Raw genomic sequence first — 17,320 nt, forward strand, 5'->3', positions numbered from 1 at the left:
AAGTTGGTGGAGGGGGGGGGGGGCCAATAATAATAACGTTACATTTCCTTCCACGGCGATATTCCCTCTCCTCTCTTTTTTCTCAGCCGATACACGAGACGCCGTTTAATTCGATTCGCAGAGAAGAAAAAAGATAGAACGGTAATTCCGACGAAGCGCGTTTAATATTCGTGAAAGGCGAATCGTGGAACGAGCTATATACGGCGCGGCGCAATCTCACCTCTAAGGCGATAAATTAGCACGGTATTAACGATCGCGAGCGCGCGCGAGCGGTAACTTTCGTTACGCAAGTGGCGATACTCACGCGCGCGCGCAGAGTCGATTAATTATTTCGGATTGACGCGGCGCAACGATTTACGGGGCGATTTATCGGGAATCACGTTGCGCGATTAAAACCGCGCGCGACTACTATAATGCGCGCGCGCGCGCGGACGATGTAGCTCTCGCCGTTTCACCGCGAGTCGCGCATATATTTTTACCCTTCCACGATTAATCTCCCGATTGACGAGTGGCGATATTTATGAATACTCGTTTTCGTCAAAATGTTTGCGAACGCGCGCGCGATTAAATTTACTCATTCCCAAATACGCTCGCAAATACGCAGTCGACCCTTCAATATTTCGCCCTTTCAATTATTTTCTCATTTCCCGGTGTTTTACATAATCGGCTCTCTCGCGAAAAGAGGGGGGAGGGGACGAGGGTGAAACCGAGGGAAGAGACACGGCTCGTTTTCTAGCGAAACGCGTAGCGAGAAAATCGACGCGCGGGGGGGCGTAAATTTAACGATCGAATAAATTCGCGACATTTTGCAAAGTCGAACCGGAGCATGAAGAGCAAAACACGCATGTGTGTGCCGCGGAGAAAACATTCACGCCGCGATCGCTGCTAACACACGCGCCGCGAACATGCGCGCGCGCTATCCAAACGGGGTCTTCGCTCCTTCTCCGTGTGCATACTTCGGTGTACACAGCTTCCGGTCAGACAAACAATTATCTACCTACGTCCGCCATCCATCCGTCCGTCCGTCCGTCCGTGCATTTCGCGCGCTCGCCCACACTGTATTTGCACGAGCGCCTAATGGATACGGCCCTGTCGACGGGCGCGAACGTTTACTCCGTTCGACAAACTAATAATCGAGAGATCGGCGGAGTTTATATCGCGTTCGAGTAACCGTGGGAGAATATTTTTACTGGGAACACACGAAGGAGAATCCCAGACGGGTGGATGTTTTCGTTGTCGGAGGTACCTATGAAATCGCGCGAAGCGTCTCGCGCGGTAAAAAATTTTGTGTTACATTGCGGTGCGCTCAAATTTTTGTGTTACTTTATCAAGGCGAATATGTTAAAAAACTATTGCGTTAACAAGGTGAATAATATATTAATTTAACATATATTTGTACACCCTTTTAATACATTCCCCGGATTAAAGTAACCCGAAAATTTCAGAGTGCGCCGTTTTTAGCATAAAATTTTTTACCGCGCAGTGGACAGTTTGCATCGATATAAACTTCGCGTCGACTCGCGTGATTTTTAGAAAACCGCGAGACACACGTTCGATTTCTATCTAGAAAAGTTTCTCTCATGAAAATTCACATCGGTGAGTACCGCGGCGCAACCGAGACGTACGCTCATGTATGGCGCTTAACAAATGGATTTCCGAGATTTTGTTGGGAACAGCTCATAATTATCGTCCTCGAGATGAGACGGGAACGGCCGATAGTCTCATTTGAGAAAGTTCAGACAGTGAACAAAGAAATTAAGATACCGCGTACGTCTTCGATTGACCGCGACTCACGAGGACAAATCTGCGGACAATGGGGAAAAGAAAGTGGATACCTGTGGTACTGGGCCTGCAGAAAGTTGAACTCCTCTTTGATACGATCACAGGAGTCGTTGATCGAGAATTTGAAGCCCTGCCCAGGCTGTGGCGGACCCTGCAACACAAGGAAGCCATTAATGCAACGACGTGCTCGGGATGTCCTTTGGCGCTGTTTGATAATCATACAGAGGAACAGAGTAGCAGAATATCGTTATGCACAAATAATAATAGTAATATTTGCTTCATTGGTAAATACATTTATTTAACTAACAGGCAATTTGACGACTGTATTTTGAAACGTGCACGAGAAAGATGCACGACCAAATAACATAGGCATCAGCTTTACAACTGCTATTACTGTCTGGACAGATCCCTGCCCCCTCTAAAGTAAGAAAAACGGTTTCGCTACTTATAAACGATCACATTACGCAATATATTCCAATATTAGCGAAGGAAACGTTGCTGCGTAGGAAGCCGAACGAATCTCCGCTGGCAACGTACTTATCATATTTTGCCGGCCAGGAAGAAAAAAGCGGTCTCTCCGACGAAAACGCTGCTCGTCTCTCGAACGCAACGCCGATATCGCGGAAAAATGAGAGAAGCGCGAATATACTCTCTTCTCGCTCGCTGTATTCGTCGTCCGACTCGCGGGAATTGATATACAGGATGATGTCGGACGAAGAGAGGAAAAGTGAACGAACACCGTCATTCGTCGAATGCAGCATATACCTCGTAGCGTATACGCCGGCTGACTTTGGCGGCTGCTGTATCAGCGCCCACGAGCGTAAAAGCCACATTATTACCGGTAGTACCGGTGCTACCCACCTCCGTATACCTGTTGGTAATAACGTTACGAGCGTGTTATCGATCGTTTTGCACGTCGTGCCCCGCAAAACGGATACGCCACTATGGCCTCGTAAAAGCCGGAATAGCTCTCCCTCTCTCTCTGTCCTACCGCTTTCTCTTTCTCTCTTTTACGCCAGATCGTTCCGTCGCGTCGCACGATCTAGATTCCATGACGGCCGAAGAATGCCGGAATCGCGGTGTGTTTCGTGCGGGAACTCGCTAACGATTCGCCGGCGCGACCGCGATCGCGTATAATGAAAATCGTGCCAGAACTCGTAAAGTAAGAATCACCTAGCGAGCACATTATCGCGCTGATGACTCGCCTATGAAGCCTAGTGACACCGATAGGGCGACGTGACAGCCCGACAACACACAAAACTGCACGACGGATGATGAGAGCATTTCGCTCTAAATAAAGGAAAAGTTAGTATCGGCCCTCTATTGATATATTATGTAACAATCAATATTTTTAATTGAAAACTTCACGATTACATTAGTCAAAGTACCGTTCAATCGATTCTAGACTCAAAGTTAGGAAATGGTGAGAATTTGAATATTCGTATTCAGAGGGCAAAACAACAAGGATGTCCAAAGTTAGATAGGGGAATCCGGAGCTAGTTGGCTAAAGGAGTAAGTTGGCGAATTGATAATTTCTGCTATTTTCCAACGGATTACAGAATCAAGCGAGCAAAGATTTATTAAACGGGGGCCATAATATCTACAAGGATCATAATACCGCCTTTTTCTCCAATTTTCGCCCTTAAAAACCACCCTTACAGAGTTATCGGCTAGTTCACGAGATACTACGATCGGTTTTTCTCACGCTTCGCGCGCTTGACGCCTCATTTCTACGTTTCATGCTCGAAGAGGAACAGAGCGCGTTGAACGATACATTTTAACCGTGCGGTGGAGCCGCACGGAAAACCTTGTAGCTACCGCGTGTTCACCGCAACGTGCTTTATTAATCTCCTCCGCCTCGAGTCGGACTTCCTGGCGCGTTATCGCACGTGTACGTTCGAATTACGGAGAGGATTTGCGCGCCAGGCGTGCAATATCTTTAAACGACTCGGGGCTCAGATGGACGGAGCCGTAGCGAACTACATTGCGCGTCTCTCGCTTGTTCGCTAGCGGAGGCGCGCGTACACACACGCGTTTGCTCGCACCTAGAGACCTGCGAGTGACTCCTTTACGTTTAAACGAACGTAACACGAGCAAACCCTCAGCCCCGGCCGGTACGTTAACGTGAATCAGCGAACATCAGATCTGATCGCGGCGGAATCGCTGATCCGATTTGTATGCGACAAGTCATGACGGTAAATCCAATTAATTTATTGGCTTTCGCCGCGGAACGGCGGACGTCAGACGACGACCACCACCGGCTACACCACCACCACTATCATTACTATTACCAGCACTGATGCGCTTGACATTTTCCGGCACAGCTCTCGTTAGCGGATCGATACGAGACGAGAACGTCGACATTAGGAGCCGGCGGAGTGTATTTCTACATTCGCGACTCATCACGGCCATAACTCCTGCAAATTACGCTTATCTACGGGCGCGCGCGCGGCAGACTTATCTGTCTATAATAACCCACCTACTTATATGGTCTATAAATACGGGAAAATAATGTCAATATCACCGACATCACAAACGTCGGAAAGCGTCTCGCGCGATAACGAGAAGGGGAGGTCATCCTTGATCGATTGATTTTTCCCTTGAATCGGAAATATTCGTCGCTTCACGCGCGCGCGATTGAACGACGAGAGGACAAGCGTAGCGATGATGGGTTTCCGCGCGCAACGACGACGCACCGACCGGTGGCGATGCGGTTTAGCGTCCGTCGAAAAGCGAAGCGCGAATTATGTCGTTTCGACGAATAATAATGAGAGAACGTAGCCGTCGTGCATGTCAATCAGTGTCCTTTACGTGCCGCGGCCGATTTAATTATCCGATAGCCTCCTCCTCTCGCATCATTCCGCTCCCTCTTTCCCGCCGCGCTTTTTATTCCGCGCGATCGAGAGCCATCGGAATGGCGCGTTCGTTCGTTCGCGCGCGTCGGCGGTATTCAAATAGCGCGTTATCGCCGACACAACCACCGTGAAAGCGATAGCCGGACGGCCGGATAACGACGAACAAGAATTGGCATTAAAGCGCAACGATCGCGCGCTACGATCGCGCTTTTATTGGTTTTCGAGTCTCGGGCGACATTTAATACGTCGCGCGAGATACCGGGATTAACCGCATCGCGGTACATTACCGCTGACGACTCAATGGAGCGTGCGACCTCCACCTCCGCAGCTTCGAGCGGGCGGTTCGTTAAAGCCGACGGCGACGACGTTTACGGTCAACACTGTCTTCGCCGTCGACAGAGAGACGAGTCGACCGCGCGCCACGTTTACGTCCGACTAACGGCAACAGGACCAATCGGTTGCGTTTCCAGCCACTCAAGTGCGCTTAAGTGGCGCGTATCGCCGCGTCTAATTACGTTAGCTCCATCGATCCCCGCCGTCGTCCACTAGATGCCTGATTATCGGCGCGTATTATCGGACAGGTTAACTGCTCTCTACGGTGTCCCCCGCTTGTGATCAAGTCCGTAACCAAACACGAGGCACGCGCGCTCAAGTGCCAAGAACATTTGCTCATCTCGAGGTACTACGCTAAGCGGCCGTTGTTGCAGCCCTGCGTTAGCAGGCGTGCCTGGAGCGGAAGTAACGACGCCGGCGATCACCGACGTTCGACGCGTCCCCTCGACGTCGTCAAGATTCACGATTGAGAATTTTCGTTGCGTCAACGTTTCCTCGCGTCGTCTCCGCGAGGCCTCGTGAATATTCTGCGAAATTTCACTTTATGAAATTGAATTTTATTCATCTATAAATTATATCCAATTTCTCAACAATATTATCATCGTTCCATTCGTTTGACAGAGAAGGAGACGGTAAACACGACGGGGGAATTCGTTCGATCGAGTTTGCCGCGACTTAACGTTCGAATAGGAGCAGCCAGAGAGCCGCTAGAGAGCCGCCGCCTGCGAGAGTTGTATCACTCCGGGCGCCCGATATTCCACGCTAATCAAAGAGACGGTGGAGTCTCGAGAGTCGGTGGCCGCGCACACTCGTCCGCTTTACTTAGAGGCTCTCTCTCTCTCTCTCTCTCGTGAGAAACTCGCTAAGCCATGGAGGATTACGCGGAAGGACGACGCAAACAGGGAGAACGGCCGAGAGAAGAGCTTCGAGGGTCGGCGGTTTTCGCCGCACCGCAAAACCACCGACTCGTGGCGCGGATTCCAAAACCACCCGGCGACCAGAACCGACCGCGCTCGCCCTATAAGCGAACCTCTCTCTACCACCTTCCGTTATTCCGTAGAGAGCCACTGGTCGCGAAATATCGTCGAAACGCCGCGGAGCGGTGAGAAGATTAAAACATCGCCTTTCGCGCAACTCAGCCGCGCGTCTCACGAGCATTGTGAACTTCCTAACTGCTCGATAACAAGCGCGGAACAACGAAGGAAATCGACGATAACGAGGAGTTATCGAGTATTTTTTTTTTTTCGTTTTTTATCACGGGCTCAAATTAGACGAAAAACGATATCGATGACGAGCCGGGGTATAACAAAACCGATTGCTGAACGGGTGAGCTGGGCAAACCCGAGCACGATCGAATCCCGGAAAATTATGCAATGCGATAACAATTCCCTTAATATTGCTAGACAATATGGCTCAAGATTTGCATGAGACGAGGAGTGAGAATACGCGAAGAACCGATAGAGAACGAGGGAGATGGAATGAGTGACTGAATTAGAGAGAGAGAGAGAGAGAGAGAGAGGGGGGAAGAGGAAACGGACGTACGAGCGGTTGTATCTTATTGATCATTATGATTATTCCCCGTAGCAGACTGCGAATTCACCCCGAGACTGCGGGGCACGACCGCTATTTGCATAAGCAATGCATTTTGATTCGTAGACCCATATTGTACTCGGCACGGGGAATGACATAAATAATGCATAGAATAATGATAGCGCGTTCCCCCGCTCGCTCGCTCAGTGGCGCGACGCGTCCCGCGAAAACGGGTTCCTATCGCAAAACGAGACGATCCTCGCGCGCTCGTAATTCTTCGGTTATACTGAAATCGCGGTGTACTGCGCATGCATTTCGTTCCACTCCCGTTAAGTATCAACGACGCGTTATATTCCAGCTATTTCGCGGTATGATTCGCGTGAAACCGGCGAATCCGCGAATAGACCCGTGCATGTCGCGAACATTGAACCCCGAACCTCTCCTCCTCCTCGTGCGTCGAAATGCTCGAAAGAATGTGAACGGCAATTCGCGAGATGAACTCTGCCGAAGTCAGACAACGTGACGTTCGATATCGGAGAAACACCGGAGCACCGATTCGACAGCTCTCGCGCATTTCTACATACAGAAAAAAATAGTCTTCGATCGATGTTAGATATTCGCATGTGTAAGCAGAATATAAGCAAAAATATTGCAATATTTTTTAAAAGATCTTTAGTCTTGAATTGAATACAATCAATGCATCAATACAAATTCGATCAGATCAAAATTAAGAATCTCCCAAGAAAATTATATTTACTTATCTCTATTAGACTTTATAATAATAAAATAATAAACATTTTATGAGCAAGAATATCATAATTATAAAAAAAAAATTAGTCTTAAATCAACGATAAATATTCTTATATATAAGAATATTATATAATTATAATATTCTTGCTTACATATGTAAGAATATTTATCATCGATTTAACCAAAATTTCTCCCGTGTAGTTTAGTCGAGAGATCAACATCTCGATCAGCTCAACAGCCCAGCGGCGTTCCCCTTAAAATCATTCGCTTTACGAGGCGGTTCCAGGTGCGGAATAGCGTTCCACGGAATTCTTAATAAAACCATTTAAACGCGCGACGCGTTATTTCGGTAAAGGGACCGGGCGGATCTGCGTCTGTTTGCCGGCGGTGTCCGCGGCGTGTTCTTTCACGAGAGCGTCAACCTGCCCGTAACACGAGCCGCGGAATACGGCCCAGGACGGCGCGAAGCGAGCTGAAAACACCTGACGCGCGCATACACGTTATACTGCGCGCGCGACTCGGTCTCGGGGTCCGACAGGCAGGCGGGTATGCAACCAGGCAGGCGGGCACTCGTGCAGATCGCTCGATAAGAGGCGACCGCGGCAGTTTAACCCGCCGAGCAATTAAGGCGATACGATCGGCGCTCTCGTGAAATAACGTCACACCACGGCGCTGGATACGCGAATAAGTGCTAACCCTCCGTCCCCCTGTCCTCGTGTCCGTTTTCTCTTTACCCCTCGCTCTCTCTCTCTCTCTCTCTCGATGCAGGCGAGTGTATTTACACGAATGCTCCCCGGCTACACGACGCCTCGCGTGCACACGACGCGGCAACCAGACGATGACGACGACAACGACAACCAGCTGTGCGCACCAGCCGGAGAAGATCGCCGAGCGCGCGCGGCGGACTTGACTTAATAACATGGCCACGCTGACGTTTATACACTCAGTCCCGCCGCGGCGAGTGTAAAGCGACCGCTCGCTCTTATCGTGAGAACGATGTCCTCTCGAGTCGCGATCGTGTTGAATATCGTCTCAGCCGACGAAACGAGGCTAGAAGGGGACTAGAATGCGAGTGATACGCGGACTGTGAAAAAAAAGAAGGAGCGAGTCGCGAAATAACGCGAAACCCGCATCGATCGCAGCAGCGTGCGCTCGCATGATGCACTCTATCTTTGAACTACATCGGTGGTGATTCACCACCGAGCGCGGACGGAAGTCGAAAGATTAAGGACCGTTGTTGCGGAGGAATCGCTGCTCTTTCGTCGCGGACACTACGTCACGCGAGCGGGCGGCGAGCGCCGCAAAAAGAATGTCGGACGTGACAGGTCTCTAGGTGAAACACGAGATAACGGAGACGACGTAGGGCGGGCAACTGGTTGAAAAAAAGAGCATACGGGGGCGGGAAAGCAGAAAGAAGGACTAAAGATTAAGCGAACAGAAGCCGGAGCGGCAAACAAAGAGCCGAAAGCTATGATTCGGTCGTTCCGAGTAGACCGGGTAATTACTGGTTGAACTCCGGAGAGATCCGCGTCTTTTTCCTCCACGCTTCCTATCCTTGGCTGCTGGCTCTCTCGATCTCGTCCGAGATGAACGAGCGAGCGAAAGAGAAAATGAGGGAGGGAGGGAGAGAGAGAGCCAGCCTCGCCGAGAGGAGAAAACTACGACGGTAGATAAAAGCGCCACGAGAAAACTCCGTCGGACTGCGCGAATGAGCCGCGGTACTTTAACGACACAAAGGGAGCTCAAATATCGGCCAACTGTCGTGGCCCGCTGTCGTCTCCCAACCTCCTGGAACGGTCGTCCGTTCTCTCTCTCTCTCTCTCCGTCCCTGTATCTCTCCTGTCTCCTCTCTTCTCCCTTTCACCGTCTGGTACGCTTCGTTGCCGGTGGAAGCGAGAGAAGGGGGCCTCGACAAAAGCATGGCGCTACAAAAGCTCCGCGATAATAGGAAGCACGGCGGGAGCCACCACCCTGGCAGTTCGGCCACCTAATCTGTTACAGTCATAAACCCCGTTCTTGTACCCCGCTCCTTTCTCCTCGCCATCGTTCGCCACGGTGGTGCCCGCCCTTTTACGAGTTCTCTCTTCCCGAGAGCGAGAGGAGCTCACCCTTACGTGAAACGCACGTCTCACTCTTGCTCTCTCTCCCTCTCATCGCCGCAGTTTTTTCGCAGATTGATTCTATCGAACGCCTGCAGCGTGGTGTCCCGTGCGCGCTTCGATATCATCGCGCCGATTCGCGAGCAAATCGAATGAAACGACGACCTGAGGAAACCGCGGCTTCCATGGAAATTCTTTTATGCTTCTCTCGATATTTGATGATCGTCGAATGATGCGTTCTCTTTCTCCCGGCCGTCTCGGCAAGCATCGCGCCTCTCGCATCAACGGTCCTTAAGGGACGCTCGACGGGGAATCTGTGACACGAGGGTCGGCTCCCTCGGGATCGTGGGGAGAGATCGAGGGAATATGTTATAATTACCACCAAACGCGAGCAGAAGTCAGGCGGGGTGAAGGCAAGGGAAAGGCAACGGAACGATCGCACCCATCTACTGCCTCTTCTTTTTTTCTCTTCTCTCTCTCTCTCTTTCTCTTTTCCCCTCTTTTTCCCGCTTCCGACACTCGTGACAATACCGTGGCCCCTTTTCGATCTCCCGGGGGCCGATAGCATCCCGCATTCCCTCTTTCTTCATCTTTACAACGCGTTGTATCGCGCGCGCTACTCGGTAACGTCAAAATGAAATTTCTAAGGACGCGGGGTGGCCGCCGCCACCGCTGCTCTTACCGCTCCCCTACCGATAATCTCGTTACCCACCGACAATCGAGGGTGGCGGAGAGTGAGGTCACCCCTTGTGCTGTCTACTACCCTCCCCCTTTCCCTCATGCCTACTCATCGCCGCTTTCCACGCGCGACGAGGGTGTGCGTCGAGGCAATGAAATCCGAGCACGCGGCCACATCTCTCGAGAGCATCTAAATTGCGATTCTAATCGCGGCTCTCCGGGCGCCCCGGCGATCCGTTTTGCGGATCATAAATGCGCGATCGCGCTGACTCATAAACGCGCGAGCGCGCGCGCGCACTCCGGGGCGAATTGAAAATGACGGGCAGTCGGTCGTTGATGTGGCTCGGCGGAAATGAGGAAATAAGACGTTCGTGGAAGTAACGACGGTAAGCCGTGCGTACGGGAGTCGAGAAACCGGCGGGAAGAAGCGTGGATAAAGAGAGGATTCGATTCGGTGACTCTGTACGCACAAAGAACCGCTCGGTTCAGCCCCTTTCTCGCGTCTCCCGAGCGTGGATCCGAGAGAGCCACCACTGCTATTTGCGCGTTACACAGAGGAGGATATCTCGGCTGTACGTTTATACGTACAGGACGGGATCGGTAAGAAAGACGCAAGAAGCGCACGATATGTCGCACGGGAGGAAGTAAACGATCTCTCCTTTTTTATCCGCATACACGGAGTATTTGCGAGCCGAACGCGTTTTCGATTCGCCCCCTCCCCCAAGCTCCGTTTTCGCATTAATCGTTTTTCCTCCGATCCGACCGGACCCAGCCTCCTAGCCGGCGAGAAATCCGCCGCGGGACTCGTTTCTTCGTTCCAGCGATCGGTCGTACGTAGTCGAAAAACGAAACGGACTCCGTGGGACGGCGTAAGGGGGGAATAAAAGAATGTCTCCCTCGTGTCCCCGGCTTGTCGAGCCATTATCGAAGGCTATCTCACGACGGTCGGCCGGGCGTTCTTAAGAGCGTAGCTGGTCTTTATCTGCGAACAAGCTACGTCTAATGTAGGTACGCGACGAGATCCCCGCGCGACCTCGAGAGACACTTTTATTTTTATCATTATACGCGCGCTCCGATCTCGCCCGCGCGATACCTGCAGCGGGGCTCTACACAGAGTGCCGAATATCCCGCATATTTTTCAGCTCCGTGAATTTTAAGGAAAGAGGCCGCGGCTCGTCTTTACACGAGGAAACCGCACACGCGTGTACCATTCTTCTCCCGTCCGAAAATACAGGACGCCGCGTCGTTACGACTAAAATACGGGAGGTCGTGGTGCGCGCGTATAGGAGATCCCGAACGGTGAAAGTGAGGAGCGAAGAGAGCGTGCACACAGACGAGGAGGAGAAGGGAGAGGAAGGAGAGAAGAAAAAGAAAAAAGGGAAGAAAGACGAAAAGATGGTAGCCGCGGACGAGACGGTAGTATACGGTAGCCGGCGTGTATATCATTAACCTCATCCTCGTTTTTCGTCTCCCCTTCGCGCGCGCACGCCGCGCCGCCCACCCCACCTCCGTGACAAGCACGGGTCTCAACGGTCCGATGAAACAGGAATGCGCCGTCTCGTTCTCTCGGCCGTGTCGCATCGCGACCCTCGCATCTCTTTCTCTTACTCATGTATGTATAGTGTACGTATGCGTTCTCTTCCCCTGGATCCCTCCCTCTCTGTCCGTCCCGCGCGATACTCGCTCCGTCTCTCTTCCAGATGACTCCGACCCGGCGCGCACAAACGAGTAATTAACTATCTCCGTGTGGGACATGTGTTCCCATCGTGTTCCCTCTCCCCCTTCGTTCCTTCTCTCTCGCCCTTCGCCCCCCACACACCTCGCGCGTATTCGCGTCGCTCTACCGACGCTCCGTGTTTGCACACACTCTCTTATGTTAATTCGGCTTAACGCCCAGAAGCCCTCGAGGGGTTCGGACGAGTCTCGCGTCGCCTCGTCTCGCCCGGCCTCGCATCGCCGAAAAAATTACGGGCGATCACGAAGAGGGAGAGAGAGAAAGCCCGAGCGGGGTGGTCACGGACGATATCGTTAGAAAATAATAGGGATGTTCGCTCGCATGTGGGGAGGAGACGCGGGGACCGCTCGAGCGGCTCTCTCCACGCTCAGCGTGGGTTCCCAGCGTCATTCGTCGTTGCAACGCACGATTCGATTTGCGTCTCTCCTTTTTCCCGCACGTGGGGCGTAGAAGCCTCGAGCGCGCGTTAACGTCCCTGAAAATGATCACGCCAATTTCCCTCAATTACGAGATCCCGGGGGTCGATAAGATAATATCCGAAAACTCGCGATCGACCGCTCCCAGGTGTTTTCAATTTCGCCCATTTGTTCGTATCCGCGAGGAATACGCGCGGGCCCTCACGATTTATCGTTCGCCGCTACTCGAGGATAAATCGGAAAAGCGTCGGCGAGAGGGAGACACGCCGTCACCGCCGCTAACGAACTCGATTATTCCGACGTAATCCGTAGCGAGCGTCTAATAGCCGGGTACCGTAGCCGGCCACAAATTTATCCCCGGCATTCATCTTCCCATTAGCGGTGAATAATTCCGTTGGCGTTTACGTGCCAATTTCCCATTCGTCCGGGCAGTAAGATGATTGGCCGGGCGCAGGGGAGACGACGGTGTCGTCGTCGCTCGGTCACGACCTTCTACATCCCCGTCCCTCTCTCTCCGCTGCCCCATCCGTTCTCTCGCTCTCGTATTGCCGCTTGCTGAAAAATCGAACCGTCGGGTCAAAAGCCACCACGAGCGATAGCGGATAACATCGGATAACTGTAATAGCTGTCGGTAACCGCGTCGGTCGGTCGGCCGATACACTTCGCATTCAACGTCCGCATAGGACACGAGATATTGCTAAGAAATAACGGACATTACCTAAATGGAGTATTAGTCGGTGCACTAATGCTCATTTTAGTGGAAACCACTAATCTTTCGATCAACGGTCTACCCGGCGAAACGCTTAAACACTTAACCTTAACTCCCGATCTTTCCCTCTTCGTGTCGTCGACAAAGAGAAAGAGAAGTAGAAAGAGAGAGAGAGAGAGCACAGCAGTGGTCACGAAACAGGAATCTTGGAAACGATACTTTCCGATGTGTACTCACAACGGGCGAGCCGGAAAAAGAGAGGGGCTAATGGGGGAAACGACACGACAAGCTGCCAAGTCTAATGCCAATTAGTGCCATTCACCCGGCTAAGATCCGAAGAGACTTCGGACGAGGCTTCCTTGGACTCTCTCCTCTATTCCTTCTTTAGGTTTCCTTCTCTTACCCCGTGGTCAGGTAAACCAAACGTACAAAAATCGTATTTACCGTATAATGAATACACGTTTCGGAAACTGCGAACACATCTTTTCTCCGACCGCAAGTCTATCTCCCGACGATCTTTGCGAGCGGTGTTGGTTTCGTTGGGAATTTTGCCGACGGACAACCGTCACCACAGACGTCTAATTTACACCATAGAAACGTTTTGACAATGTGGCGTTAAATCGCGCTACCACGGAGATGAAAGGGTTCCACGCAGGTCAGTTCACGCGCTGCCCGCTGAGAACACGCGGAGCGCGAAGGGACCCGGGCGTGTCGGATAAGCGCGAAAAGCGAAAAGGAAGCTGAAGCACGCTAAATTAGAAGTAATCACGAGGGACCGTGGGTAAAGCAGCCGGACCTCCTTCGATCTCGTCCTGGTGGACCAATTTACGACACCCCGAGGGCTCGACTAATACCCTCCCGAAAGCTCGAGGGCTTGTTTCTGACCGTTGTAGTACCAGACGGAAGATTATTTCGGCGAGGAGAGAGAGAGAGCAAAAGAGACTTTTTGGCGGAGAACATCCGCAGAGGCCGGCCGTTCTTTCTGTCCGTCTCTCCTTCTTTCTTCCTGGCTCGTCCGGAGCGCCTTGCGGCGAAATTGACGCGTTTAGAGTTTCTTTTCTTCTTTTTTTTTTTTCTTTCCTCAACCGCTCTATCGGAGGCGGCGATCGAACCGAGTAATCACACGGGCCCCGACACGTCGTTTAATCCTCGTGACACGTGTTTTCTTCGGTACGTCGCGCGCATCGGCGCGGCGATTATTATTTATTACATCGTAAAGCGCGGGCGCGCGCGTGTCGTTGGGCACGGAACGGAACGACACGGAACAGAAAGGAACGGAGGAGATCGCACGTCATATCGAATGTGTTGATCGCGCGGTGGTGGAGAAAGAAAGAGGGGGAGGAGGCGGGAATATACACATCTCTCGCATGCTCTCGGGCCGCGCGCATCGATATGGCGTGTATCACGCGAAACCGCTTCCTACGCTCGCCACTCGGCGCATTAACGCGTAATTGTATCTAAAGGTAAATACAGACGTCTCGCGATAAAATCGGTAAACGCCTCGCGTAACGCGTTACCATCGGCAGATGTGCCCGCCGGCGCGAGATAAGACCGCACCGCGGGAAAGAGAAAGCTCGAGGTAAGGAAAGTAGAAATTAAAACCGTCACTGCCCGCGCCGGAGCACCGCTCTCGCACACACACACACATGCGCGAACACAATCTGTACGTATGCGCACTATACACACACATAGCGCCGCGGCAGTTCCTCCGTCCATTCGGCGGAGCGGCACCGTGTAATTACGTCGGGCGAGAGCACGAGATCGCGATCCGGCTCGGCCAGGAAACGTATAATGGGAGTATAATGCGTGAAATTTACTGGCCGCATCGGCATAATGGACGACGTGACGCTCAAGATATCACCGTGATTCCATATTTCCGAGCGATGCGCGGCGTACGTACGACGCGGCGAAGCGTAGCGACGATTCGCCGCGTCCGCACCGGTTAGGTCTCTCGGATTTTAATACGAGCAATTACCGAGACGAGATGAAACGGGACGGACCGGCCCAGAGCAGGACCCCTCCCCCCGCCGACCGGAACGGAATATATCCATCGCATTACGCGTTTATCGCGCACGCGAATACACCGCGGTGGTCTGTAATTTCACCGAGTCGAATTTCAACGTTGCATCGAGGGGGAGGGAGAGAGTATCGCCGATACAACGCGCGGGTATTCAGATTCAATTAACCCCCGTCACGGTAGTGAGTTACCACGCACTTATCGGGAGGAGAATCGGAATTCTTTGCGCGCCAGCTCGACGGATTACGGACGGTTCTGAAGTTTTTGAAAAAAAAAAAAAAAGAATCTTATCGCGAAGAAACGTTTTCTGCTTAGCGTGCCTCTCGTACGCGCGAGCAGGCAGGCAGGCCGAATAATACCGTTCGGGTCCTGTGCGTTCCGAGATTAGCATATCGCTAATTAAGCAGTATCGACACCGTGTACGCGTCTACGTACCGGGAATGGAAGGCGAAAAAGACGAAGAATACGACGAAGAATTCCGCGACCGGTCGCGTTGGCGTTCTGACGAGCGCGCCGGCGTTTTTTCAGCTGTGCACATTCGGGCGCATTTGAACAGCGTGTCGGCGCAAACAGACCGATTAAAAGTATCAATATTTGCCGAATCGGGGGTCCTGCGCAAACGTGCGCCGCAGTTTACGGGAGGTAGCCCGACGAGGTCCGGTCTCTAACGCGCGCGTGTGTAACGCCACGGCCGCTTTCGTTGACGTTCGGCAACGTGTACCTTGCTAACTAACGTCAGCACTTCGCACCGTCTGTCCTTTTCCGTCCTCACCTGGTAACTCATTACGCTCCTTGACGTTCTTACTCGATCTACCTTCGAAACCGCAATATTCGCTCGTGTGAAACACGTCGTACATGCCAAAGGTGTCATCTCCCTTTATCTCTAGAATGAGAAAGAAAGAGAGAGGGAGAGTGGAAGGAAAAATAACGAAAAGAAAACCCCGAAATTTCCCCAGAGCATTTCTGGCGGGCTAACGCAGCTTGTAAAAACACCTGAAGCGTTTCGGCGCGTGTTTTGTCTTCGCGTAGCTACGACAACCCGGCCTTCCGGGCGAGCATCCCTCTCATCGTTCCACGTGCTACGACCTACTGCCGGGGACACGTCGCCACATCCGGCGAAACGCCTGTTATTAGGGTTGGGCCCGACGGGGCCTTCATTATGCCACCCCGGTGGTGGGCCTCCGGGAGCATCGAGCGAAACAACGTTTGGATTTCTGCTCTCGCGCCTAGCTGCGACCGGTACACGCGACGACAATGCCCACCTTTTTCTGTGAGTCACACGCTCGAGCCGTAACCGGCTCGATTAGCGGAGTCGCGAAAGAACTGTTTGTCCGCGGCATTAAAGCCCCGCGCGCGCGTCGTTACGCGCTCTTCAACCACTCTCGACGTGTACGCACGAAAAAGGAGAAGCGAGGGTAGACGAGGGGAACGGAGAGAGTCAAGTCGCGAAAAAAGGCGTTAATAACCCGTGTAATAGTCGAGGTGACGTTACGTCGTTGCGTCGCGAGAAAGAAAACCGCGAAACGGAGGACGTGACCGGACTACGCAACGACGTCGACCCCGAGTTAGTAGAGTTGGACGATGAGTCGTGCGCGACGACGACCGAGTCGCTATTATCTCCGACCGCTGCCATTAAATGCAGACGCCCGAGTCCGCGGACAGCTCCTCGCTCGGTTCAACGGCTCCGACGTGCCGTGGCGAAACGCTTTCCGCACGGAGCCGCGCGGTACTCACGTCGGACGATGGCGAATGCGATTGTTCCGCGAGTATCTCCGAATTTCCGAGAGCGTGAGGGAGAAACACTTTTCTGTGTGTGTGTGTGTGTGAGCGCACATGGTGCCTCGACGCGACACGATGTATCGAAACCTTTTACTTATTTCCGCCAGAGATGTGCGACGATATCCCGAGCGAATGTCGCACGTGCAGACCGACGCACGTGGTCGCAAGCTTTTCGACGCGCCTTTTGCGCGCTACGCGACGATCGTTAATGAAATTTTAGCGAACAACGCAACCCGATACGCAACGTCGTCTTCTACGTCGCAGACGATCGTGTTATTCGCGCGGCCGCGACAGCCCGGTCGCGGCGAAACCCGAGAAGTTACCGAGCGTACAGTTCGAGAGCCGGCGGCGGATCGTGTTACGAGGTGCAAATCGCTCGGTCGGAGCAACGGGAGCAACCGTGCTCCGAAAAAAATCAGACGAGTTCCTTTTTCCGTCGGCGCTAGAAGTGTGAGACGGTAAAAGAGAGAGAGACCACTCGGTCGCGCTAACGACGCGGTGACTTTTTCCGCGAGAAACCAGAGTAGCAGATTAAAATACCGACGTCAGAAACGCGCGATCAAGGACGAGGTTAACGGGGTTAAACAGCGATGTAAATTACGGACGTAAATCAGATCGCCGCGCGCGGTGCCAGCCG

General features: G+C 52.5%; 1 protein-coding gene across 3 annotated transcripts in view; it reads right to left on the minus strand.

Annotated features, from left to right (window-relative positions):
* The window catches only part of LOC106745170 (protein groucho-1-like), a 76,513-nt gene that overhangs the window by 57,537 nt on the left and 1,656 nt on the right, over window positions 1-17,320 (minus strand). For 2 of the 3 annotated variants that reach the window (XM_014620506.1, XM_014620507.1), the window contains exon 2: window positions 1,836-1,933. In XM_014620506.1, coding sequence (XP_014475992.1) covers window positions 1,836-1,933 — 98 coding nt within the window. Of the gene's footprint in view, window positions 1-1,835; window positions 1,934-17,320 lie in introns of those variants that run through there. The other variant, XM_014620509.1, reaches the window with a different exon arrangement.

This window comes from Dinoponera quadriceps, unplaced genomic scaffold (assembly GCF_001313825.1).
Source record: "Dinoponera quadriceps isolate SergipeBrazil2010 unplaced genomic scaffold, ASM131382v1 scaffold1425, whole genome shotgun sequence".
NCBI lineage: Eukaryota > Metazoa > Arthropoda > Insecta > Hymenoptera > Formicidae > Dinoponera > Dinoponera quadriceps.